Source organism: Scyliorhinus torazame, chromosome 18, assembly GCF_047496885.1.
Source record: "Scyliorhinus torazame isolate Kashiwa2021f chromosome 18, sScyTor2.1, whole genome shotgun sequence".
Taxonomy (NCBI): Eukaryota; Metazoa; Chordata; class Chondrichthyes; order Carcharhiniformes; family Scyliorhinidae; genus Scyliorhinus; species Scyliorhinus torazame.
This window is the reverse complement of record NC_092724.1, coordinates 13,980,556-14,003,709: the sequence shown is the minus strand read 5'-3', so window position 1 is coordinate 14,003,709 and position 23,154 is coordinate 13,980,556. Positions and strand designations below refer to the sequence as shown.

The 23,154-nt window shown below is 49.3% G+C and overlaps 1 protein-coding gene across 12 annotated transcripts in view; it reads left to right on the top strand.

The window, feature by feature from the left end:
- Positions 1-23,154, top strand: part of LOC140394956 (CUGBP Elav-like family member 4) — a 558,707-nt gene that overhangs the window by 291,829 nt on the left and 243,724 nt on the right. For all 12 annotated transcript variants that reach the window (XM_072482177.1, XM_072482178.1, XM_072482176.1 and 9 more), the window contains one exon: positions 6,228-6,276. In XM_072482177.1, the coding sequence (XP_072338278.1) occupies positions 6,228-6,276 (49 nt within the window). The remainder of the gene's footprint in view (positions 1-6,227; positions 6,277-23,154) is intronic.

Below are 23,154 nucleotides of genomic sequence, written 5' to 3'. Positions count from 1 at the left end.
AGTGTGTCGGTATTTACAGAGAGTCTCCCCGAGTGTGTCAGTATTTACAGAGAGTCTCCCCGAGTGTGTCAGTATTTACAGAGAGTCTCTCCGAGTGTGTCGGTATTTACAGAGTCTCGGGGAGTGTTTCGGTATTTACAGAGAGTCTCCCCGAGTGTGTCAGTATTTACAGAGAGTCTCCCCGAATGTGTCAGTATTTACAGAGAGTCTCGGGGAGTGTGTCAGTATTTACAGAGAGTCTCTGCGAGTGTGCCAGTATTTACAGAGAGTCTCGGGGAGTGCGTCAGTATTTACAGAGAGTCTCTGCGAGTGTGCCAGTATTTACAGAGATTCTCGGGGAGTGTGTCAGTATTTACAGAGAGTCTCCCCGAGTGTGTCGGTATTTACAGAGAGTCTCCCCGAGTGTGTCGGTATTTACAGAGCCTCGGGGAGTGTGTCAGTATTTACAGAGCGTCTCCCCGAGTGTGTCAGTATTTACAGAGAGGCTCTCTGAGTGTGTCAGTATTTACAGAGAGTCTCCCCGAGTGTGTCGGTATTTACAGAGTCTCGGGGAGTGTGTCAGTATTTACAGAGCGTCTCCCCGAGTGTGTCGGTATTTACAGAGAGGCTCTCCGAGTGTGTCAGTATTTACAGAGAGTCTCCCCAAGTGTGTCGGTATTTACAGAGAGTCTCGGGGAGTGTGTCGGTATTTACAGAGAGTCTCCCCGAGTGTGTCAGTATTTACAGAGAGTCTCTGCGAGTGTGCCAGTATTTACAGAGAGTCTCTCCGAGTGCGTCAGTTTTTACAGACAGTCTCCCCGAGTGTGTCAGTATTTACATAGAGTCTCTCCGAGTGTGTCAGTATTTACAGAGAGTCTCGGGGAGTGTGTCAGTATTTACAGAGTCTCGGGGAGTGTGTCAGTATTCACAGAGTCCCGGGGAGTGTGTCAGTATTTACAGTGAGTCCCGGGGAGTGTGTCAGTATTTACAGAGAGTCCCGGGTAGTGTGTCAGTATTTACAGTGAGTCCCGGGGAGTGTGTCAGTATTTTCTGAGAGTCTCCCCGAGTTTGTCAGTATTTACAGAGAGTCTCCCCGAGTTTGTCAGTATTTACAGAGAGTCTCCCCGAGTGTGTCAGTATTTACAGAGAGTCTCCCCGAGTGTGTCAGTATTTACAGAGAGTCTCGGGGTGTGTGTCAATGTTTACAGATAGTCTCGGGGAGTGTGTCAGCATTTACAGAGAGTCTCCCCGAGTTTGTCAGTATTTACAGAGAGTCTCCCCGAGTGTGTCAGTATTTACAGAGAGTCTCGGGGTGTGTGTCAATGTTTACAGATAGTCTCGGGGAGTGTGTCAGCATTTACAGAGAGTCTCCCCGAGTTTGTCAGTATTTACAGAGAGTCTCCCCGAGTTTGTCAGTATTTACAGAGAGTCTCCCCGAGTTTGTCAGTATTTACAGAGAGTTTCTCCATGTGTGTCAGTGTTTTCAGAGAGTCTCGGGGAGTGTGTCAGCATTTACAGAGAGTCTCCCCGAGTGTGTCAGTATTTACCGGTGGTCCCCAGGTCTGTGCCAGTATTTACAGGTGGTCCCGGGAGTGTGTCAGTATTTACAGGTGGTCCCGGGAGTGTGTCAGTATTTACAGGTGGTCCCGGGAGTGTGTCAGTATTTACAGGTGGTCCCCGGGAGTGTGTCAGTATTTACAGGTGGTCCCGGGAGTGTGTCAGTATTTACAGGTGGTCCCCGGGAGTGTGTCAGTATTTGCTGGTAATCCCTGGGCTCTTGGCACCAATGGGAAATTCATAGGTGACCCAGGGTGGTTACCAATAACCTTTCATGTAATTGACCCCTGGGATGGGATCTGGAACTGTGTCAGGACCAGGAACAGGGAAGTGTTGGTCCTTCCCAAGCACACAATAGAGAGCGAGCTGAGGTGGGAGTGCAGTGGGGGATAGAGAGTGGGGGTTTGAAGGAATTTCGAGGCATCTGACAGATCTTGCGATAGCGTCTGGAAATGAGCCAAAGCCTTCTCTGGGCCGATCATTTGTCTTGCAGGAGAACCAATAAGAGTAAAGAGTTAAAAATAGAACTGTTGCATTTCATGCTTCAATTTTCTGTAATTCGGGGAATTGAAGGAATAAGTGAACATTAATGACACTAAAAATGGATACCAGTCTGGGAGAGGTAGGGATAAATGTGATAGTTCTTGATGGATCCAACTGTCTTGTCTCTGTTGTAGTTCCTCTTATGTAACTTATTGAACATGCTCCGGGGAAGAAGTGTGGTTTTGCCCCTAAACTTTGCAAAATGTGCCATCTCTAATTATTGAACAGGATTATTCAGCCGGAACTGTTCTATTAATGAGACTTTACTCAAAGAGCCGGCTTTAAAACGCACCTTTCATATTCTCTGTGTGCCCAAAGTGCTTCCCTTTCCCAAAGTGGTTGATCTTTTACAGGCGCCAGACCGCTCCTTGGTGTAGCATCTCACCCGAGAGGCAGCAGCTTTTGACAGTGCAGCACTCCTACAGTGCTCCGTCACTTTAGTGCTGTGGTGTCGGCACAGGTCCTTGTGCTCAAATCCTGGAGAGGGACGCCAATCCTCAACCTCTTGACTCGGAGGCGGGACTGTTACTAACTGAGCTCCAGGTGACACTCCTGCCCCACAAATGGTGACAAGTTGAAGGCTGACTTTCTGAGGTTTTCCGTGTTAACCGTAGCCAATTCAGCCCTCCGGCTCTTCTCCAAATATTTCTGTGGGGTCTTTTTATTCATCCAAGAAAGCAGAGTGGAGCTTCAATTTGACATCTCGCTTGATAATTACTGCCTCCACAGTACCTACAGTACTCCCTCAATGTTCCATTGAAATGCTGGCCTGGGCTATGTGCTCGAGTCCTCAACTGAGGTTTGAACTTGTGGTCCATAAGCAAGAATCCCATCAGTGACCCGAGGCTGTCACTTCCCAGGTTGAAGTCGTTTTTTTCACCAAGGACATGCGTGCACTAAAGCCACAAGCTCCTTCCTCTCCTCAGCAAAAAAAAATACTTGAGAGTTCGATAATACAATGGGCCAGTCACTGATTTTTCACGTGTGGGACCTGCGCTGGGATTTTAGGCTTCCGTTCTTTTCGGGCGGGTTTGGTAACAGGAGCGCAAAATCTTGCGAGAGGCCCAAATTACGCCTCACCATGGTTGTCCCTGTCCCTGTGTCAGTAGCGTGACAGGATTCCCAACATTCAATGTCGTGAAAATCATTATAATACATTCGAATCAGCGCCGCCCCCGATGGCCCCGGGGAAACACTCAGGAGTCCGGTAGTAATAGCTTCGTTGAGAATCTGGAGGCAGTTTCGCCAACACTTCGGGTTGGGGCAGGGTCAAGGGAAATGCCGATTCGGGGGAACCACAGATTTGAGCCAGGGAAGTGGGCCGGAAATTTTCAGAAATGGGAGGAGAAGGGGATTAAAACACTAAAAGATTTGTTTCTTGGGGGCCGGTTGGCAGGATTGAAGGAGCTGGAAGCGAAGTATGGGCTGGAGCAGGGGAAATGTTTAGATACATGCAGGTTCGAGATTTTGCCAGAAAGGAGATACGGAGCTTCCCGGTGGAGCCGGCCTCCACATTGCTGGAGGAGGTGCTGACGACAGGGGGACTGGAGAAGTGGGTAATGTTGGTGGTTTCCAGAGCTATTTTGGAAGAGGAGAAGGCAGCACTGGAAGGGATCAAGGCAAAGTGGGGGGAAGAGTTGGGAGTGAATATGGAGGAGTGGTTCTGGCGTGAGGTGCTCCGGAGAATGAATGCCTCCATCTCGTGCGCGAGGTTGGGGCTGATACAGCTGAAGGTGGTATATAGAGCACACCTCACGAGGGCGAGGATGAGCCGATTCTGTGAAGGGGTAGAAGATGTGTATTGCGGGGGGGGGGGGTGGCCGCTAATCACGTTTATATGTTTTGGTTCTGTCCAAGGCTGGAGGATTACTGGAAGGAGGTTTTTAGGGTAATCTATAAAGTGGTGCACATGAAACTGGAGCCAGGCCCTTGAGAGACCATGGGCGAAATTCTCTGGAAACAGCGCGATGTCCGCCGACTGGCGCCCAAAACGGCGCAAATCAGTTGGGCATCGCGCCGCCCCAAAGGTGCGGAATGCTCCGCATCTTTGGGGGCCAAGCCCCAACCTTAAGGGGCTAGGCCCACGCCGGACGAATTTCCGCCCCGCCAGCTGGCGGAAAAGGCCTTTGGTGCCCCGACAGCTGGCGCGGAAATTACATCTCCGGGCGGCGCATGTGCGGGAGAGTCAGCGGCCGCTGACGGCATCCCCGTGCATGCGCTGTGGAGGGAGTCTCTTCCGCCTCCGCCATGGTGGAGACCGTGGCGAAGGCGGAAGGGAAAGAGTGCCCCCAAGGCACAGGCCCGCCCGCGGATCGGTGGGCCCCGATCGCGGGCCAGGCCACCGTGGGGGCACCCCCCGGGGCCAGATCGCCCCGCGCCCACCCCAGGACCCCGGAGCCCTCCCGCGCCGCCTTGTCCCGCCGGTAAGGTAGGTGGATTAATCTACGCCGGCGGGACAGGCATTTTAGCGGCGGGACTTCGGCCCATCCGGGCCGGAGAATCGCGGGGGGGCCGCCAACCGGCGCGGCGCGATACCCGCCCCCGCCAAATATCCGGTGGTGGAGAATTTGGCAACCGGCGGGGGCGGGATTCACGCCAGCCCCCGGCGATTCTCCGACCCGGCGGGGGGTCGGAGAATCTCGCCCCATATTCGGGGTGTCGTACCAGCCGGGGTTAGAAACGGGTGCGGAGGCAGATGTTGTAGCCTTCGCCTTGTTGATCGCCCGAAGGCGGATCCCGTTGGGATGGAGAGCCTCCTCTCCACCCTGTGCCCTGGTGTGGCGGGGGGACCTGTTGGAAACTTTGATTCTTGAGAAGGTTAAGTTTGAACTGAGGCGAAGGATGGAGGGGTTCTACAATTCATGGGCATTATTCATTCCGCACTTTCAAGAACTGGATAACATTAGTTGGGGGGTTTGGGGGCTGGGAGGGTTGTGGGGAGGGGGGCTGTATGTGTTAATGGCGACTATGGGTGATTCCTGATTCGTTTTTGTCATTTGTTTATGTGAGCATGCAGGCTAATGTTTGGGGTTTGGTGGGAGGATGGGATCGTTGTTATTGATGGGGATTGACATATTTGTTACTGATTATTGTTTATTGTTGGTGGGTGTAAATTTGAGAGAAAATGTGAAAAAGGAGAATAAAAATATATTTAAAAAAATACATTAGAATCTCATTATCAGGATTCTACGCCTGAACCGTCGCAGCACGGTGGCACAGTGGTAAGCACTGCTGCCTCACAGTGCCAGGGACCTGGGTTCAATTCTGACCTTGGGTGGAGGTCTGTGTGGATTTTGCACGTTCTCCACATGTCTACATGGGTTTCCTCCAGGTGCTCCGGTTTCCTCCCATAGTCCAAAGGTGTGCAGGTTAGGTGTTTGGCCATGCTAAATTGCCCCTAAAGTGTCCAGATGCCTCCTTCTACACTGCAGGGATTTTATGATTCTATGAATATCCACCAAGCCATGCCTCTGAGCTCCAAGGTTGTTGTATTTTAAGGGATTTTAGTTGTACTTCACAGTAGAAACAAAGGATAACCAGGTTGCCACATCGCAGGGTATTTAACCAGTTTATTTACAGAGGTATTGCTTGTCCATAGTACAAGATGGAACAGAGAGTAAATCTCCAAGTGCCTCTGACGATGTCACCACGTAATCATGTGACACACTGCACAGAGGATATTGGTTACAATAAATAAAACAAGGGGGACATGACACTTCTTCCTGGCTTCATGTCTAACACAAGCCAACAGGAACCCAGATTTACCTTCCCCAAGTCTTGGGAGATGGTAGACTTGGGCTGAAGGGGAGTGAATGGCTGGTGAGGCATCCAGCAGTTGTGCCAATCAATCACTATTCCAAGAATGAAGCTGATTAGAAGGCCCCAGGTAATATGCCTTGAAGAAAATATTTATTAACTCAATACAAATCTCGTTCTTTTCTTCCCCAGTGGGACTGGTAATGTCTTACATGTAACAGTGCAGCAAGAACTGTTGATTTAATTTTTTTTTTTGCAAAGTAAGACGTTGTCAATGACTTGAAATGTGTAGCGAGTGCCTTGAAGTGACATTGTGATTTATAACATGCTAAAGATGCTACTTTCAATAGAAATTCTAATCTCCAATTCCTCTTTTTTTTTTCATCTTCTAGATGAATCGACCCATTCAGGTGAAGCCTGCTGACAGTGAGAGTCGTGGAGGTAGTTGTCACTGATATTTTATTCAGGGGGGAATATTAGTCACTGGGTGTTTCTTAATGTTCTAATTAGACAACAGCTGTAGTAGATTTAATGGATTGGGTTGAGTTTGGAATGAAATGTTTGCACTATTTTATCTTCTAGATGTCCCACCTCACTTCCCCCTCTTCTCCCTGACCCCACACCCTCCTCCAGAGGTACAGTGGTCTTGTTAACTTTTGAGAATGCAGAGGCACCATCAGTGGCTCATCCGATTACCCACTCTCTCTGGCCTTGCTGTCTTTCAGGGGGTGTAACAGGTGATCAACCCCACCCACCGCCCTAACCCCTTGCCCTTAGCAGATTTCCACTCCTTGCCACATAAGTCACCAGACAGCAATCAGGACCAAGGACCGTGAGGTGGTCCCCGACCTTAAACCAAAGGGGTGTTGAGCAAGACCAGTGGTAGTGTCCATAACTTTGGTCCAACGGATGTCAGCTAGATCAGCAGCGATTGTATCTGCCCTGAAACCTTTCTATGGTGCATGTTTCAGTCTCACAGCAGGAAGTACATTTACTCACTGAGCCATTGGAGAAGAAGGAAAAATATATTTTGGTCGATAAAGTGAATACCCAAATTGAGGGGCATTATTGTTGGCACTGTGGAAATCCTGGAAGGGAACTGACATAGTGGTGTGCCATGATATTCTCTGCTGGAGTTTAACTCCTGTGATATTCATATTTTATAATCATTTTTAATTCAACTTAATATAAAGTTTCAAGCTGTGTTTTTGGAATGTTTTTCTGCACTGAAAGTATAATATCAATGTAAATTATTGGTTCAGTTAGCAAAATCTATGCCACGTGGCACAGAAACAGGCCATTATATCCATTAGGCATAGTGCCTGTGCTGACACTGTGAAAGAATTTTCCAATTATTCCTAACCCCCTCCCCCCCCACACCACTGCATCCCCCTGCCACTCCCTCTTCCCCCATAGCCATGCAATTTTATCTTTTTCAAGTACAATGCAGCTCCTTTTTGGAAGTTGCTATTGAACCTGCTTCCACAGTCCCAATGTCTGTCGAAGGTACACGGGGACACATTCGGGCAGCACTGAGCTTGCTGATTTGTGATGGGTTTGTCACAGGGAGGCTACAACTGGCCTCATTGCAGCTGGGCCTGAGATGGGGAACTGTGACCCCAGCTGAAAAAAGTGATCACCTATGGAGGTGGGGCTTATTATGATGTGCCGTTAAGGATAACAGTGGTCCATCCCTTTCAGGGAAGTGTGTCATCTCATCCAACCTCAGCTTCACTTTGACGTGGAGCAGAACACAACACACTTAACCCTGCAGCTCTGATTGATGCCTTCAAGCTTTCCGTCCATGTCTATTCCTGTTCACATGTGCCTGCTCTTAATAAATGGACCCAAAACATGCAGCGTGCCATCACTTTAAGGCACATTGCAACAGGATTGCCCATCGGATTGTGCTTGACTTGGGGGGTTTCCCTGTGGTCAAATGATTTGACCGCAGTCACGATGTAAGCTCATGCCAGAGGGCAGGGAGAACTGGATCCAGACACAAAACAAGGGAAGAAAAGGCTGGTGTTTTCAAATCATTGTAAGGATGGACTTCATCACTGGTATTATGTAACATCCATATGTCTGTGCTACTGGGTCTTGGAGGCGACTTTACTAGACGGCACTGCCACTTTAAGCAACTTAAAAGCATTTTAATAATAGATGTTCTAGTAGGGGCACAAGCATTTTGTGGGGGACTTTACAATATTCATGCCAACTGTGAATGTGATCTTTTTAAATGCGTAATTTATTGTTACGACTCATTGAGCCATATGGGTGCCTTATTTCAGATGGCAAATTGATCTGAAAATCAACAAAGGAAGTGTTTGAACTTTTCTGTGTTCCAATGCAAAATGTGTTGACAAGGAACTCCGCTGGCCGATTTTGTGGATTCAAGCCCCTCGGGGATCAATGTAAACTCTCACAGAAAAAAAGACAACGTGCTTCTTTGATAAGGTTACAATCTCAAAACATCCAGCTGGCAAAATTAGTCGGCATCATCAGGGTGAAACGGGCTCAAAGTGAGCTGGCAGCTGACTTTCCCTTCACGGAAACTGACGGAACCATAGTTCTCATTTTTTGGAGATTTGTTTCCCGGGCCAGTTTTCCTGCAGGCTGGGGGGGGGATCTCATAAAATTTCCTGGGTGGCTTTCCTGCCGCCCTCTCTCCACAATTGTATGGGTTGGGGGGGGGGGGGGGGAGGGGACAGGCAAGGCCTGGGGCTGCCCACCTGCACTGGTCACAGTTGAGGCCTGTAAAAGGCCCCTTAAGGGTTGTTTCCCACCCGGCCTCAATTTTGAGGTTGTTGGGCGGCACGGGGGGCATAGTGGTTAGCACTGCTGCCTCACGGCACCGAGGGCCCGGGTTCGATCCCGGTCCCGGGTCACTGTCCATGTGGAGTTTGCACATTCTCCCCGTGTCTGCTTGGGTCCCGCCCCCACAACCCAAAGATGTGCAGGGCAGGTGGATTGGCCACGCTAAATTGCTCCTTAATTGGAAAAATGAAAAAAAAAAAAAAAAAAAATTATGAGGCTGTTGGGAAGGGTTGAGGAATGTGGAATGGCCTAACAGGTCATCCTATTTGGGCCTCAAGTGGGGAAGGGAGGAACACCTCCCTCAGGATGGGTCCCCTTTCCATATTGTATGGTCCCTCTCTCACTGGCCTCACAATCAAGACAGCCACCCCCTCCCCCACGACCCCACCCTCCCTCACCCCCAGGTCTGACCCACCCTCTCTAAGATGAGCCCCCCCCCCCCCCCCCCCCCCCCGCCCCCCACCTACCTAGCCCTGAACTCTGGCACTTTCGAATCTGGGGACTGCATGTCGCAGTGCTGGCTACTGCAGCCTGCTGAGCTGCTGTCTAGTCAGATTGACTGACAACTCTTTGAGGTGAGACGTCTGCCTGAACGACATGGGGTGAGGTGGAGGGGGGGGGGGGGTAGACCCTTCTCCATCCAATTAACCCCCCTTGTTTGCATCCCGCTAGTGGGCTGCAGATGAAGGCTCGGCAACCCGCACCTGATTTTCCGCTGTGTCGACGGGAAAACACGCCGGTGTGAATAGCGTCTGGACCAACATGGCGTGCAGATTTCGGGACTTACCTGAATAATGCCTGCTTCTGGCGTACAGGATGGAGACCCACCTGGACGCTGGAACACCACAGCAGTGGTTTGGGTGAGCATCTACAGGTGGACCTTCAAGATTCCATGTCCTGGAGGGAGCCCATCTTCCAGCCTCCGAATGTTCCTGGCGATCCATCTTCTTTCTCAGGAAGTTCCACCTTCTTTATTCAGTAGTGGGTCAGTGATGTTGGGTGTCTTATCAATATGGTCCCCAGATAGGATGGCGGACTGCACGCCATCAAACCTGCTGCGCCATGGAAGATGGGCAAGGGCAGCACGGTAGTACAGTGGTTAGCACTGTTGCTTCACAGCTCCAGGGTCCCAGATTCGATTCCCAGCTTGGGTTACTGTGCGTGCGGAGTCTGCACGTTCTCCCCGTGTCTGCGTGGGTTTCCTCCGGGTGCTCCGGCTTCCTTCCACAAGTCCCGAAAGACGTGCTTCTTAGGTAATTTGGACATTCTGAATTCTCCCGCAGTGTACCCGAACAGGCGCCTAGGGGATTTTTACAGAAACTTCATTGCAGGGTTAATGTAAGCCTACTTGTGACAATAAAGATTATTATTATAACAGACCTATTTGCATAATGAGTGAATGGCCTCAGCAACGGGAAATACTCCATGTTCCCCCACCGACATGGGACTCAATTACAGGATGGCTGAATTCCACCCCTCCTTTATCACCAACGCTCAGCTTAGGAGCCTCCTTATTACTATGATCCATGGGACACTAAAGAAACAAGTTGTGGACATAAATTCCCATCGTTAGATAATGGAATTTATAATCTGCTGATTATATAAATTACTGATTCCACTTTGGATGGTATTAAGAATGCTTTTGTTCACTTTTTAACAGGCAGATGCGGGGCAGGGCAGGGTCCTGGAAGGGAGTCTCAAGGCTATATTGTGCCAGGGGTGGTGAGTGCTGCTGTAAGAAATGATTTACAGAGAAAACGAAAAGCAGTATTGCCCATTCTGGATTTTTGTGGGAAATCCCAAACGTTGAAGCAGCAATGCGTTGGGCGGGATTCTCCCGAATGCCCCAATGGCGATGGCGGTGCAAGAAAATGGCGCGAACCACTCCGACGTCATGCCAAACGGAAATTGTGGTATCCTCCGCACTTCCGCCGAAGGGCCGGCGCGAATTAGCGCATGCGCAGACCGGACGCCGTATTCTTGCGCATGTGCAGGGGCGGGGGGCGGAGAATCCCGCTGCTGATCTCCGCAGCCGTACATGGCCGCTGCCTGAGATTCCCATCCATGGTGTGTCCTTTAGCATTCCCTTAGGGAAGTGGGAGATGTGGCAGTGGCGCGCAGCAAAATTATCGAACACTGAAGTGTTTCGGGGGGGGGGGCAGCATGGTGCCATGAAAGATGTCGGAGGGGTGAGGCTGGGGAAGCCGGGGGTTGTTCCCCCGCGAGCTGAGAAGATGAAGTGGAGATTCGATGTATAAAGGTGTTCGAAATTATGAATGCTTTTGAATGCCAGAGGCAGAAGTCTTGGTTACCAGAACTCGCAGGTTTTAGTTGATCGGCAAAAGAACCTCTGGTGACACGAGGAAAGCTTTTTTGCATTAAGTTGTGATCTAGAATGCACTGCCTGATGGCGTGGTGGAAGCAGAGTCAATTGTAATGTTCAGAAGGAAACTATAAATATTTGAAGGGGGAAATAATTACAGGGCTGTGAGGAAAAAGAGGAGGAGTTGGGACTAAGTGGGTAGCTCCTTCAAAGAACTGTAAACCTACAAATTAGGAGCAGGAGTAGACCATTCGGCCCCTCAACCTCCTCTGCCATTTGATAAGCACCTGGCTTGTACCCTCAGCTCTACTTTCCTGTGTACCGCCTCTTCCCTTTGACTCCCTTTGTTAATCAAGAATCTATCGAACTCAGTCATAAAAATATTCAGAAGATTCTCTTTCCGCTGTTCTCTGGGGAAGACAGACTGATGACCCTCTAAAAGAAATTAATTCTCATCTCCATCTTAAATGGCAAACCCCTTAATTTTAAACCGTCTCCTAGTTCTATTCTTTCCCACAAGGGGAGACTTCCGTTCAGCCACCACCAGGTCAAGTCCTCTCAGGATCAATCCGTTTCAATACGGGTCACTTCTCATTCCTCAGAACTCAAGCCCAACTGGTCCAACTGTTCCTCACAACATAACCTCTTCACCCTAGGAATCAGTCTGAGCAGTTTCCAATGCAATTAATTATACTCTTGGGCCGAATGGCCTTCTTTTGTCCGACATGCATCATGGCTGGAGTTTTCCGCCCCTGCTGCGGCGGGCCCCTCAAACGTCCGTTGACTGTGGCGGGTCAGGAAGATCCCGCTGGTGGGAGGGGCTGGAATTTTCCAGCACCTGATTCCATGATTCTACCTGTGCAGAAATAATAAAAACGAACACAGAAAATAAGGCAAACAAACAGTACTATCAGCATTTAAAACATGCAAATGCTTTAGGTACGTGTTGTGGAACGCATTTAAATGGCTGTTGTTATTTCTGGGTACATATTAGAAGTGAAATGATGCAATGTATCATGTGGTTCAGGGCGAGACCTTCCAGCAGTGCACGCTGGTGTGATCTTCTGGTCCCCCGCCAACAACGTACCCTTGCTGCTTCGGGTCGCCTCCTACTGCCAAGGAACACGCCACGTGGGGAGGCCAGAGAATCTCACCCTCAGGCTGAGGAAGATACCAACTCAGACGTGTGTACAAGCTCACACTCCCCATCTCTGTAACACTGCTAGCAACTTCTCAAATCCTAAATCAATGAACCTGTGTATCGCTGTGTTAACCGACCCCCTTGTGCCTGGTTGACGCCTTGATGTGAATTAATTAAGTTAAGCACAGGAAGAAGAAAAATACAAATGTCAACCTATCTCCCAAAATGGTGGCGACCCACTTGGTGGGTTCACCAATTGTTCTGATGCAGATCCGTGGCATCGCAGTTTTATTTAACACAAGAAAATTATCATCATTAAGCAAAACATGTTTTGTTTGCTGACAGAGCAGTTAAATCAAAAGAAGGTGATTTTGTCGGGGTTGGTGACACAATGGTCTAATAATTGATAGGACAAGACAATGCTCTAGGGACACGTGTCAAATCGCAGGTGGCGGAATTTAAATTCAATTAATAAACCTGCAATTATAAGCTAGACTCAGTACTGGTGACCACATGAAACCATTGTCGATCGTCATAAAGAACCCATTTGGTTCACTAATGCCCTTTAGGGAAGGAAATCTGCCATCCTTACCTGGTCTGGCCTACATGTGACTCCAGATCCACAGCAGTCTCTTTACTGCCCCTCTGAAATGGCCCAAGCAAGCTGATCAGGTCAAGGGAAATTAGGGATGGGCAACAAATGCTGGCGCAGCCGGCCACACCCACATCCCATAAAAGAATAAAGAAAAGTACGGAGGGAATGTGATCCTTCAAATATTGAATTCAGTAAATTGTGCGGTTTTTAAACACGTTTTCGTTTTGTTGTTACTTGCTTTTCAATTGAGGTTCCTTTATGCAGTTCAGGGCTGTGAAAGATACTGGACAGCTTGTGCCTTTATTCTTTCAATAGTTCATGTTCTCTCACCTGCTGAGTTCAGGGGCGAAATTCTCCGGAAATGGCGCGATGTCCACCGACTGGCGCCCAAAATGGCGCAAATCAGACGGGCATCGCGCTGCTCCAAAGGTGCGGAATGCTCCGCATCTTTGGGGGCCGAGCCCCAACATTGAGGGGCTAGGTCGGCGCCGGACGAAATTCCGCCCCGCCAGCTGGCGGAAAAGACCTTTGGTGCCCCGCCAGCTGGCGGGAAATGACATCTCCACTGACGGCATTCCCGCGCATGCGCAGTGGAGGGAGTATCTTCCGCCTCCGCCATGGTGGAGACCGTGGCGGAGGCGGAAGGGAAAGAGTGCCCCTACGGCACAGGCCTGCCCGCGGATCGGTGGGCCCCGATCGCGGGCCAGGCCACCGTGGGGGCACCCCCCGGGGCCAGATCGCCCCGCGTCCCCCCCAGGACCCCAGAGCCCGCCCGCGCCGCCTTGTCCCGCCGGTAAGAGAGGTGGTTTAATTTACGCCGGCGGGACAGGCATTTTAGCGGCGGGACTTCGGCCCGTCCGGGCCGGAGAATCAAGCGGGGGATCCCGCCAACAAGCGCGGCGCGATACCCGCCCCCGCCGAATCTCCGGTGCCGGAGACTTCGGCAACCGGCGGGGGCGGGATTCACGCCAGCCCCCGGCGATTCTCCGACCCGGCGGGGGGTCGGAGAATCTCGCCCATGAGATCTCCGCCAGGAGCTTGCAAACGACTAGTCACCTCCCTCAGCTGGTAATGTGTGCAATTACAGAACAAAACCTGTGTTGTGGGGGCTGAAGAACTTAAACATGTATTTTAAGGTATTTTAATTCAGTAAAACATTACTGGGGTGAGGGGGGGTTCCGCACCCACCGCGGCAGGTTTCCCGGCAGGGGGAGACGCCCCGCTTTTAGCTGGTAGCGATATCTTCTGATGCCACCGTTGTCAGTGGGATTTCCCAGAGCGGGGCTGTGCCGTTGGTGAGACCTGCCGATCCCACTGGAGCGAACCCCCCCCCCCCCCCCACCATCTGGATCAGATGAAACGAGCTCCGTTTTCAGGAACTTGGAACAGGCTTGAGGAGGAATGACGTGTTTACGAAGTGGGATACTCCAATATTAGGTTATTATATTCCCTTCCCGCACCACAGACTTTGCTTGCTGACTCGCTGGCCTGCCTTTTACAGGGGGTGAGTAGGGTGAGGTGGGGTCACGGACTGCTCACTGCCCTTCCCCCACCCCCCCTCTCAGAAGCACAATCGGTAAGAATAAACAACAACTCCTCCACGATAGTCCTCAACACTGGCAAGGCTGCATACTTAGCCCCCTTCTATACTCCCTGTACACACACGACTTGTGTGGCAAAATGTGGTTCCAACTCCATCTACAAGTTTGCTGACGACACGACCATACTCAAACAACGACAAGTCAGAATACAGGAGGGAGACAGAGCACCTAGTGTAGTGGTGCAGCGACAACAATCTCTCCCTCAATGCCAGCAAAACTAAAGAGCTGGTCATTGACTTCAGGAAGCAAAGTACTGTGCACACCCCTGTCAGCATCAACGGGGCCGAGGTGGAGATGGTTAGCAGTTTCAAATTCCTAGGAATGCACATCACTAAAAATCTGTCCTGGTCCACCCACATCGACTCTACCACCAAGAAAGCACAACAGCGCTTATACTTCCTCAGGAAGCTAAGGAAATTCGGCATGTCCACACTGACTCTTACCAGCTTTTACAGATGCACCACAGAAGACATCCTATCGGGCTGCATCACAGTCTGGTATGGCCCAAGACCGCAAGAAACTTCAGAGAGTCGTGAACACCGGCCAGTCCATCACACAAACCTGCCTCCCATCCATTGACTCCATCTACACCACACGCTGCCTGGGGAAAACGGGCAACATAATCAAAGACCCCTCCCACCCGGCTTACTCACTCTTCCAACTTCTTCCATCGGGCAGGAGATACAGAAGTCTGAGAACACGCACGAACAGACTCAAAAACAGCTTCTTCCCCACTGTCACCAGACTCCTAAACGACCGTCTTATGGACCGACCTGATTAATACTACATTCCTGTATGCTTCACCCGGTGTCTATGTGTTTACATTGTGGACCTTGTGTTGCCCTCTTATGTATTTTCTTTTCTTTTTGTGTACTAAATGATCTGTTTGAGCTGTACGCAGGAAAATACTTTTCACTGTAGCTCGGAACACGTTACAATAAACAAATTCAATCTAATCCAGTCAGCTGGAAGCTGACCCGCTTCCTGACAGTCATACCACTCTCTGGGCGGGCTAAATTGGTGAAGAGTGGGGCTTCTGTCCCTGATTCGGGGAGAAGTCCTGCTCTTGGGAGAGTGGCTCGCAGCTCCATCAATCCTGGCAACGCCACAGCTGAGTAGTGAGACTCCAGGAAGAAGACAAAGAGGACCCGGTGTGCCCCAAGAAGTTTAGTCCAAGAGGTTTAGGGTGGGGTGGGCTCTCAGAACCCATGGAAAGGGGGGTGGAGGGCCATGTTGTGCCAGACAGGTGGCATGGAAGGAAGAGAGGGTAGTGTGCAAGGGTGATATCTAGGGGGGGGGGGGGGGGTCCTGATGCGTGCATGGCACCTGCCCGAATGTGATGCCCTTCTTTCCTTTCTGCGTTTGTTCATGTGAGATTTTTACAAACAGGCTGCCCACTCCCGCCCGACTGCTCAGGCTGACTGTAGTTTGGTGTGGGCAGAGTATTAGTCAGGCCAATAGATATGTCACCAAGCCTGAACGACCCTTAATTATTTATTTACATATGGTAGGTGGGCTGTGGATATCAGCACCTGGCCACCTAACATTATTATGTGGGTGAGCTTGGGGCGGGGGTGGCACGCAACGTATTTTATATGCCGCCCCCCCCCCCCCCCACCTGAAACATGCCTAGCAGGGACATGTAAAATCCAGTCCACTCTTTACCATCATCCCCTCCGTTCACACAATAATTTAAAGAAATCTTTTAAAAATGGACGGCAGGTTAGCACTGCTGCCAACAGCTCCAAGGTCCCGGCTTCAATTCCGGCCTCGGGTGACTGTCTGTGTGGAGTTTTCACTTTCTCCCCGTGTGTGCGTGGGTTTCCTCCGGGTGCTCCGGTTTCCTCCCACAGTCCAAAGATGTGCAGCTTAGGGGGATTGGCCATGCTAAATTGCCCTTCAGTGTCCAAAGGCCAGGTGGGGATATGGGGATAGGGTGGATGCATGGGCTTAACCTTAAGTAGGGTGCTCTAAAGATGGCATATTGCGCAGTGGATAGCACTGGGACTGCGGCGCTGAGGACCTGGGTTCAAATCCCGGCCCTGGGTCACTGTCCGTGCGGAGTTTGCACATTCTCCCCATGTTTGTGTGGGTATCACCCCCACAACCCAAAGATGTGCCGGGTAGGTGGATTGGCCACGCTAAATTGCCCCTTAATTGGAAAAAATGAATTGGGCACTCTAAAATTAAAAAAAAGTAGGGTGCGTTTTCCAAGGGCCGGTGCAGACTCGATGGGCCGAATGGCCTCCTTCTGCACTGTAAATTCTATGATTCTATGATCAGATGGATTATATTGCACAGGAGAAAAGACAAATTAAATACAATAAAAGGAGAGGGTGAGTGAGGAAGAAAAGAGAATTCTGAAAGGTGTGAGCCTAGTGGAGGTCTAAAACCTGGGCCCACTGTGCAGACCATTGCTCCTGCCTTCTCTAGCTTGGAGATCAGGTAGGGTTGTCTCATTTAAAGTCTTTTATGGGTGTATATTGCCTCTGTGGTTTCCGCAAGCGGCGGGAGTGGTGGTGGGGGTGGGGGTGAGGGATGTTGGATAATACTGTTAAGGGTGGGGCGGATAGGGGGCAGAATTGTTGCCCTCCAGCTTTGAAAGAGTGTTCCCCTCGTCAGAAACTGGTTGATCCAATATTGTGACAGTTCACAGACCTTCCAGGCAACGGCATCCCACCTAGCGACCATTTTGGGGCTGCACTTCAACAGTAAAGGATTCGGGAATCTCTCAAGTCACGCTGGTGGAAAAGTCTTTCCCATTCGTGCCATCTCCCAGGACATCACGGGCCTTGAGTGGATGTTCTGCCTCCCTCTGGGCCATTGGAGATTGGGCGGGTGCTGGACTGCACGAGACACAATTCCTGGCTCTACCAACTCAGCGGAACTTTCGGCCAGGTTCGCATTTCGCCTCAGGTCCTGAAGAAACTCCAGGTGAAGGCGTACAACATATTTTATTATTTAAAATTATATGCATTTACATGCACAGAGAAAGAGATTTAAATTCACCTTATCACACTACAGAAGCGTGCCACATACTCTGACTGGTGTATGTGAGCAAATCTCAGAGGCATAGGGTTAACATTATCCTCGTGAAACTACCTCTAATCTTCGGTGCATTTGATGAGCAATATAATAATATTTTTGCAACAGCACATCTTTTTATAGCACACATAATGCCTTAAAACACTTCACAGGAGCATGAAAATCGAAACCGAGCTACATATTGGGAGATGTTGGAACAGGAAACCAAATCCTGGAATATGAGGTGACTATTTTTAAAAATAAAATATGGCTAACCCAAATGGATGGAAATTTCCGTGGATTTCCACCCCCAGCTCGGGATCGGAATTACATTTCCTTGTCCTGCATTTGAAGCGCGCCTCTCAAGGGGCTTGTAAATTAATTAAAAGAGGCCTGTATTTTCTGCATTATAAAATGTCAGTCTTGTCCGGATTCACATTGCTGAGAGGGGGGGGGGGGGGAAGGTGCAACACAACATTTTGCTTCACCAGCCCTGTGCCAGACAAAGCAAATTCATCGATAGGGCGGCTCAAGTATCTGAGGAGGCCGGCAGGAAAACTACCCTTGTTTTTTTTCCCCCCCAGAAAACAAAAAGAGATTGCGATTTGCATTAACCTCCACGAGCGGCAGCATATTTGGCTGCGCAGCTGTGAGGTGTGTAATGTGGTGGTAGCAGTTACCAGCTGTAAATTAGGGAGGAATAAAAGCACCAGATAGCTTCATTCAGTCACGAGGGAGGACGGGATGGGAAGAATCGGCCCTGACCTTTTCAAATTGACCTTCCAATTCTAAAGAGCAGCCCCCGTCACCGCGCCCACTTCTTGGGCTGTCATTCGATGGAGCAGAGTGAACTCAGGGCTGCTTTGTTCACGATGTGGTTCTGTGGGGTGCTATTTCCCACCTTTTTCTTTTCCTGTAGCCTTTGAGGAGAGAGATGATTTATTATTGCTGAAAGCCCGAGAGGACAAAGTAAATTAGTTTTTTTTTGCTTTGTGAAATAGAGGCAGGCAAACGCAGCTTGAGCTGAGACAGCTTGGGGTCTACAGCAAAGCTTTTATATCTTAAAACTGATAGAGATTTCCTCCTGTCTTGTCCCAGAGCGACTTTGTCTGGACCAGACTGCTCGCTATGTACCAGCCGGCAGCCAGTGTTGTCTGTCTTTTTGTGCACACATTTAGAGAGATTGTAAAGTTGGAAAGTGTTCCAGGCTACCCTCGGTTATTATTCTGCACTCATTGCTTTGTTTCTTACTCTGGTTTTTTTTTGGCAAACATTCAAATTGTTGATGTACGGTTTTGTGAATGTCAGCACGGGCAAAAGTCTTTTCCACTTTGAAGCCGGTGGCACTGCTGGGCACTGTGGGTTAGCATTGGGATAAAGCTGTGTGTGATCGAGAGGGAGTAAAGAGAGAGGTAGGTAACCAGTGGCTGACTCCATACCACATGTTCTGCCCTCTCGGCCAGTCAAGTGACCCTCAATGAATTCTGTACATCTCACCCAGTCTGCAAATTTGCATACGCTGACCTGTCAGAAAGAATCGCTTAGCGATGTAATAGCTTGACCTAATTTATTTCCGAAGATACTGTTAGCATCCAAGGAAGCCAGCTAATTCTCCCGGAAATGAGAGAGGCACTGGGACTCTTGTCTTTCACAGAGAATATTGACTGATCTGACATTCAGTACCATTCACTCTTCTTTCCTTAAGAGTAGGCAAGTGGGATATTATTAGGCAGCCAGGGTTATTCCAGTAAGCGGAATAGCCCCATTAAAATGGAAATATTTCATAGAATTATATTTCATTGATATTTAACGACCTGAGGAATGTTCAGGAGCAATTTCAACCCCAATCCTTTTCATGAATTTCTGGCAATGGCCACTTTCCTCTCAAAAACAGTCCCTTGGGATGTACTTTGCCGTTTGGACAGCTAATCAGGCCAAATGCACTGGGCAACATTGAACTGAGCTCATCACTTTCTTCAATGTGTCAAGTACATGCTCAATTGACGCTCTGAATGGCCTCGCTCCATACCTCATCATCCAGAATGGGACCCAATTCTCCTTCCCATTTCACCCTTGCCTCACTCAACAAAGCTGCCTCCGCTGAGAGGATATGGCCATATCTGCTTGAGATATTTCCCCCTGCCCCCCCCCCCCCACCAGATCCGGCCACAAAATCCTCTTCAACAGGGAAGAGGGTGGCGCCAAGAGAAAGGCGGGAAAAGCCTTGCGCGGAAAATCGTGAATCTGAAAGTATCTGAAAAGTTTAGAATCAGGAAGTTGGAAATTCTCCAACAGCTCCTTCAACTGTCTTCCCCTCCACAAACAGATCTCCAAACCTCTCCAAACCCTTCCCCTCCCAAGACTTAAATGTCAAGTCCAAACCCGCAGGCAGAAAAAGTTGGTTTTGCAGATAGGGGCTAGTGGAGAAATAGGATAGAGCTTAAAATGTTGCCTAAACTGTTTACAGATTCTCAGGGTGGACACCATCACTGGATTCAGGGAAATTCATACAGGAGGGAAAGGCGGTTACTATTGAACCAAGGCTACAAACCGTGCAAGACCTTGCTTCCATTAGGCCCCATATGGAACCAGGAACACTCAACCACAACAATACCTTCTGAATATTGGCTGCCCAATAGTAGAACAATAGATTGGATAGAACCAAGCCCCCTGATTGCCTATCTCTCTGGAGCAGAACCCTATGGATCCTTGGAGTCTTACCCGCCCAAATAAAAGAGGACATTAATTTATTGACTTTAACAAAAATGAACTCGGGGAGAAAAATGGGGAGACATTGAAAAAGAAATAAAAATTTTGGGAGAACGTTCGTTTTGGTAGTCTGAACCCTGCCTGCCAAGGACAGGGGACGGTTATCCCACTCCTATAAGTGTGCCTTGACACCATCGACCAGACTGGTATAATTTAATTTAAGAAGCAAGGCCCACCCTTCCCCGATTTATTCCCCCTCCACTTAACTGAGGATCTCACTGGTTCTATCGCCAAGTCAAACAGGAGTAGAGACAGCGGGCACACCTGTCCTGCGCCCCTATTCAACAGGAAGAAGCCAGAGCTCAGAGCATTTGTTCGAACACTAGCAGTAAGGACCCTATACAGTAACCAAACCCGAGAGATAAACTTGTGTCCAAATCTAAATCTCCCAAGAACCTCAACGGATTTACCCACTCCACTCTGTCACATGCCTTTCCGGCATCTAAGAGAACAATCCCCTCCTGTTCGGACACCGAGGAGGGGGGAAAGGTCAAGGTTCAGCAGGCGACGCATATTGGACAACAACTGTTGACCCTTAACAAAGCCCGTTAGTTGCTCCGAGATCACCTCTGGGAGGCAGGGCTCGTTATGAAATATTTGGTGCATCTTAAATGTATTTAATCTTATTCATGGAGTCATGGTTAATGAACAAGCCTGATTTCAATCTTGCCGGCCATTGAGATGAAGGAGGGTCACTTCTGCAATCCACTCACCAACCTAGGTTGCCCGTCACTGCTGTACACCATTGCTAAATGCTTTAGGATAGCAGAAGTGGTTATGATTACTGTGGTTTGTACAATGTGTCGGTTTTAGTTGTTTTATGCATTGGATGAGCATAAATAGCTACTGCAGCTCCCAGGAGTCCACGTGTCTCTCACAGAACATGACTGATAATGTCACGTGTCATCTGGCCTAATATACAAACTGAAAAAAACCCGTGAGTTGAACGGCGTGTGCGCACCAATTAATGATGCTGGACACCCTGAGCAAAGGTCAAAGCAACCCCAGCCGTATGCTACCAAGATGTCGCTATTCTTTGCAAATGTAAACACCAGGCCACCCCCATCATCCTCACACAAAGACGTTTAAATTTAGAATAATGACTCATTAACCCAATGGGGAATTCAGGAGACATCTCCTTACCCACAGAGAGTGTAGAATGCCGAACTCCACATGGAGTTCTGGAGGTGAATAGCAGAGATACATTTCAGGGAAAGCTGGTTAACCATGTGGGAGGGGAATGAATAGAAGGATATGTTAATAGGGTTATGTGAGCAGGGTGAGAGGAGGTTTATGTGGAGCAGCAGTGATCAGTTGGGCGAATAGTTAACGGGTTAGATCTTGCGAGGCATTGCGAGCCAGGTAAATCCAAAGAGCGGGGTCTCCCGGCCTCTATCGGACACGCTGCACTGCGGAAAACTTCTTTTCAGACACAAGCTGGCTGTTGGATCGCGCCCACTCAATCAGTTGGCAACCCTATGCACCAGTGGGAGAGGTCACCTACCCCAGACCCCTCTATCAGTGGCTCTCTGAAACCTGAATAGAGGGAGATAGAAGATGGTTTCTGGGGATTATCTAACTGACATCGTTCTCTTCATGTGGCCTGTGACCAACCTCTGTAGTCGAGGCTGAGGCTTGGATCAGGATTAAAGGATTTCAGATTAAAACCTATATCCGATCATCAGATCTGAGTGAAACATACTGCTTTTTCCAATCTTCTTTCCATTTATTCCTGCAACAAACTAACCAAAGGCATACCCTTTTATGGTAAAGTTTGTGATCTGGGAAACAGTACCAATACAGCCTCCCAATGCTGCCCTCCTGATACTATGCCCTCTAGCTTTTGTCATGTAAATTAGGTGCAGAGATGTCAGACATTCTACAGATAGCATTGGAGCTCAGTCCCCTGGTGGCCATATTTGGGGTGTCAAACCTGCCAGGGCTGCAGGCGGGTGCTGGGGAGATAGTCCTGGCCTTGGCCTCGCTGACTGCCCGCAGGCGGGCGCTATTGGAGTGGTGGTCAGCTTCTCCACCCGGTGCCTCGATGTAGCTGATCTTATGGAGTATTTGCAACTTGAGAAAATTAAGTATACACTATGATAATAATCTTTAAATCAGCTTACATTAACACTGCAATGAAGTTACTGTGAAAATCCCCTCGTCGCCACATTACGGCGCCTGTTTGGCTACACGGAGGGAGAATTTAGAATGTCCAATTCATCTAACAGGACATCCTTCAGGACTTGTGGGAGGAAACCGGAGCACCGGGAGGATACCCACACAGACACGGGGAGAACATGCAGACTCTGCACAGACAGTGACCCAAGCCGGGAATCGAACCCGGGTCCCTGTCGCTGTGAAGCAACAGTGCTAACCACTGTGCTTCCGTGCCGCCAGGGGGTAATTGAGGGGTTTTATAAGAAATGGTGTCCTTTCATTCTGTTTTTAAAAGAGCTAGTTGCCGTCAGATGTTGGGGAGGGGTGGTGGGTTGCGGTTTTGTTTGAGGGTGGGTGCTATTTTATTTTTTTGTTCTGTATTCCACAAAAATGTTCAAGAAAAATATAATTTTAAAAAAATTAAATTAGATGCAGAGATGCTCTCCCTCCTGCACATCTACATAGTATCCATCCATGTCCTCGCCCGAGGATGCCAATGCTCCAGGATTATTCTGGATTCTCCCAAGAATTCAACATGAAACCTCCAGTAGAAGCAACAGAGGAGAAAAATCATTTAAAAAAAAAATAAAAAATTTCAAGTACCCAATTATTTTTTTTTCCAATTAAGGGACGAGATAGCGTGGCCAATCCACCTACCCTGCATATCTTTGGGTTGTGGGGGTGAGACCCACGCAGGCTCGGGGAGAATGTGCAAACTCCACACGGTCAGTGACCCGGGTTCTCGACTCTGTGAGGCAGCAGTGATAACCACTGCGCCACCGTGCCGCCCAAGGAGTAAAATCAATCGGGCAAACATTTTCTTTCAGCACACTGGCGGGATTTTCCATCTCTCCTGGCGGCATGTTATACATTGGCGGAGGCAGCCTGCCAT